At 47.0% G+C, this 2,500-nt stretch overlaps 1 protein-coding gene across 1 annotated transcript in view; it reads right to left on the bottom strand.

Annotated features, from left to right (window-relative positions):
• The window catches only part of atm (ATM serine/threonine kinase), a gene marked incomplete at its 3' end in the record, with an annotated part of 56,533 nt that overhangs the window by 594 nt on the left and 53,439 nt on the right, over positions 1-2,500 (bottom strand). The window contains 4 exon segments of the mRNA XM_080844549.1: positions 457-602; positions 1,010-1,073; positions 1,784-1,898; positions 2,008-2,094. Coding sequence (XP_080700675.1) covers positions 457-602; positions 1,010-1,073; positions 1,784-1,898; positions 2,008-2,094 — 412 coding nt within the window.

Raw genomic sequence — 2,500 nt, 5'->3', positions numbered from 1 at the left:
CTACTGTTAGTGTGATCAATTTTACAATAACTTATTCAAATTATAAATGTGTCTTTATAAAACACTATGGCAGGCATGAGGAGACCTATTGTTCCACACAGCGGCGTGATGTCATGACACATGTGCTTCATCAACACCCATAAACTCTATGGCACACAGTGGAGCCTAAAGGCTACAATGCTAAATCCACTGGTATAAAGATTCAAATCATCACTCTATGGTTTCATTCAAATGTTACTGCACAGCGTGCCAGACTAATACAGAAGAAACATGCACTGTGTAGGTGCATTGTGGGTACTGTAGTTCTGAGGAGATAAGCTGCTGCTGAACTGAATGGCACAGACGGTGTTGCGGAAAGAACCGGTAAAGTACAGGTGAAGGTGTGTGTTGAGGTGTGTGTTCAGGTGTGTGTTCAGGTGTGTGTTCAGGTGTGTGTGTTGAGGTGCGAGGGGTCACCTGGCCTTCCTGTGGGCCTCCAGCTCCTCCGCGGGCGTGGGGTTGAGCGTGGCGTTGAGCTCCGCCTGCTCGTCCAGCTGCTGCTGCAGGTAGAAGGCCTTCAGCGGGTTCATCGTCCAATCAAACAGCGGATCGTACAGCAGCACCTGGGGGTTTGGACCAATCACACACTCTCACAGTGCCTCCACTGACACAGGCCAAACACTGAGTTCATAAACAGCAAGTAGAGACTTAAGGTCATACCTCCACTATGGTGACTAAAGGTCAAAGTTCATACCTCCACTATGGTGAGTAGAGCCTAAAGGTCAAAAGGTCATACATCCACTATGGTGAGCAGAGACTAAAGGTCAAAAGGTCATACCTCCACTATGGTGAGTAGAGACTAAAGATCAAAGTTCATACCTCCACTATGGTGACTAAAGGTCAAAGGTCATACCTCCACTATGGTGAGCAGAGACTAAAGGTCAAAGGTCATACCTCCACTATGGTGATTAGAGACTAAAGGTCAAAGGTCATACCGCTACTATAGAGACTAAAGGTCAAAAGGTCATACCTCCACTATGGTGAGCAGAGCCTCCTGGGAACTCCGCATCACTTCCATAGTCTTCTCGCAGCACCTGTACACACACGGCAGAGGTCAACCAAGCCGTCCACACACAGACCAACTCAACAGCCCATTCGTGACACTGGGTTAAAGTTCCCATGACAACTACACATTGTCATAAGTTATTGGTCATGAGGTTTGATTTTAAAAGAAGACTGAAGAGGAATATTTCTTTTTTTAAAGATTTATTTATGGGCTTTTTAGCCTTTATTTGGATTGGACAGTGAAGCATATTGGACGGGAAGTGAGGAGGAGTGAAGAGGTGGGGAGAGGATCAGGAAACGACAGAAGGCCGGAATCGAACCTGCGTCCCCGCGGGCATTGTAGCCTGTAGAAAATGGGGGGCTTATTGGCTCGTGCCCCCCCCCCCCCCCCCCCCCCCCCCGAACAGGAATATTTCTAGGAAACCTGAATCAAATTTCCCCTGATACAAAACGATGAAGTATGACTAAGATGATAATGTGGACTAACTGAACCGAGCAGCACACAGGAAGAAAGTGCTAGGGGGACACTGTGGTGCAACCAGTAGCCCCGACCACATTTGGGCTTGATGCCCATGGAGGACACAGGTTCGAATCCGGCTCGATGTCATTTCCCCTGTCCACTCCCCGCCTCTTCTCCCTCTCATTTCCTGTCCCACTCTTCACTAATCTATCGATCAGAGACAATTAATGATAAAAAGCACAAAAACAAATCTTTAAAGAAAGCGCTGGCACCACTTGCCTTCTGAAGACTCCCTCCACCCCGGTGATGCCCATGCCGTCCACGATGTCTCTGGAGAGGCGGAAGGGCACCGTCTCAGGCGTGGGCAGAATCTTGCCCTGCTCAAACGCCACCCCTGCAGGAGAAGGGTAGTTGAAGGTGAAATTTAAATGTAAAGAAACGGGAACAAAATGAACGCGTTTGTTTGTTGTTGCGTATCACCATGACGGACAGTGTCTGCTTACCCAAGTCAATGTGGACGAGCTCAGCCGTCTCCAAATCGATGAGAATGTTCTGGATGTGGCGATCGCCCAGGCCGACAATATAGCCCACTGACACAGACACAGAACATCAGTCAAATCAAAATACACAACAACACTGATGCAGACACAGATGAACCCAACTGTTAAGGTTACAGTAACACAGATGAACCCAACTGTTTAGGTTACAGTAACACAGATGAACCCAACTGTTTAGGTTACAGTAACACAGATGAACCCAACTGTTTAGGTTACAGTAACACAGATGAACCCAACTGTTTAGGTTACAGTAACACAGATGAACCCAACTGTTTAGGTTACAGTAACACAGATGAACCCAACTGTTTAGGTTACAGTAACACAGATGAACCCAACTGTTTAGGTTACAGTAACACAGATGAACCCAACTGTTTAGGTTACAGTAACACAGATGAACCCAACTGTTTAGGTTACAGTAACACAGATGAACCCAACTGTT

The sequence above is a fragment of the Sprattus sprattus genome, assembly GCF_963457725.1.
Source record: "Sprattus sprattus genome assembly, chromosome: 9".
Lineage (NCBI taxonomy): Eukaryota > Metazoa > Chordata > Actinopteri > Clupeiformes > Clupeidae > Sprattus > Sprattus sprattus.
The sequence above is the reverse complement of the archived record's forward strand: the minus strand, read 5'-3'. Positions and strand labels throughout refer to the sequence as shown.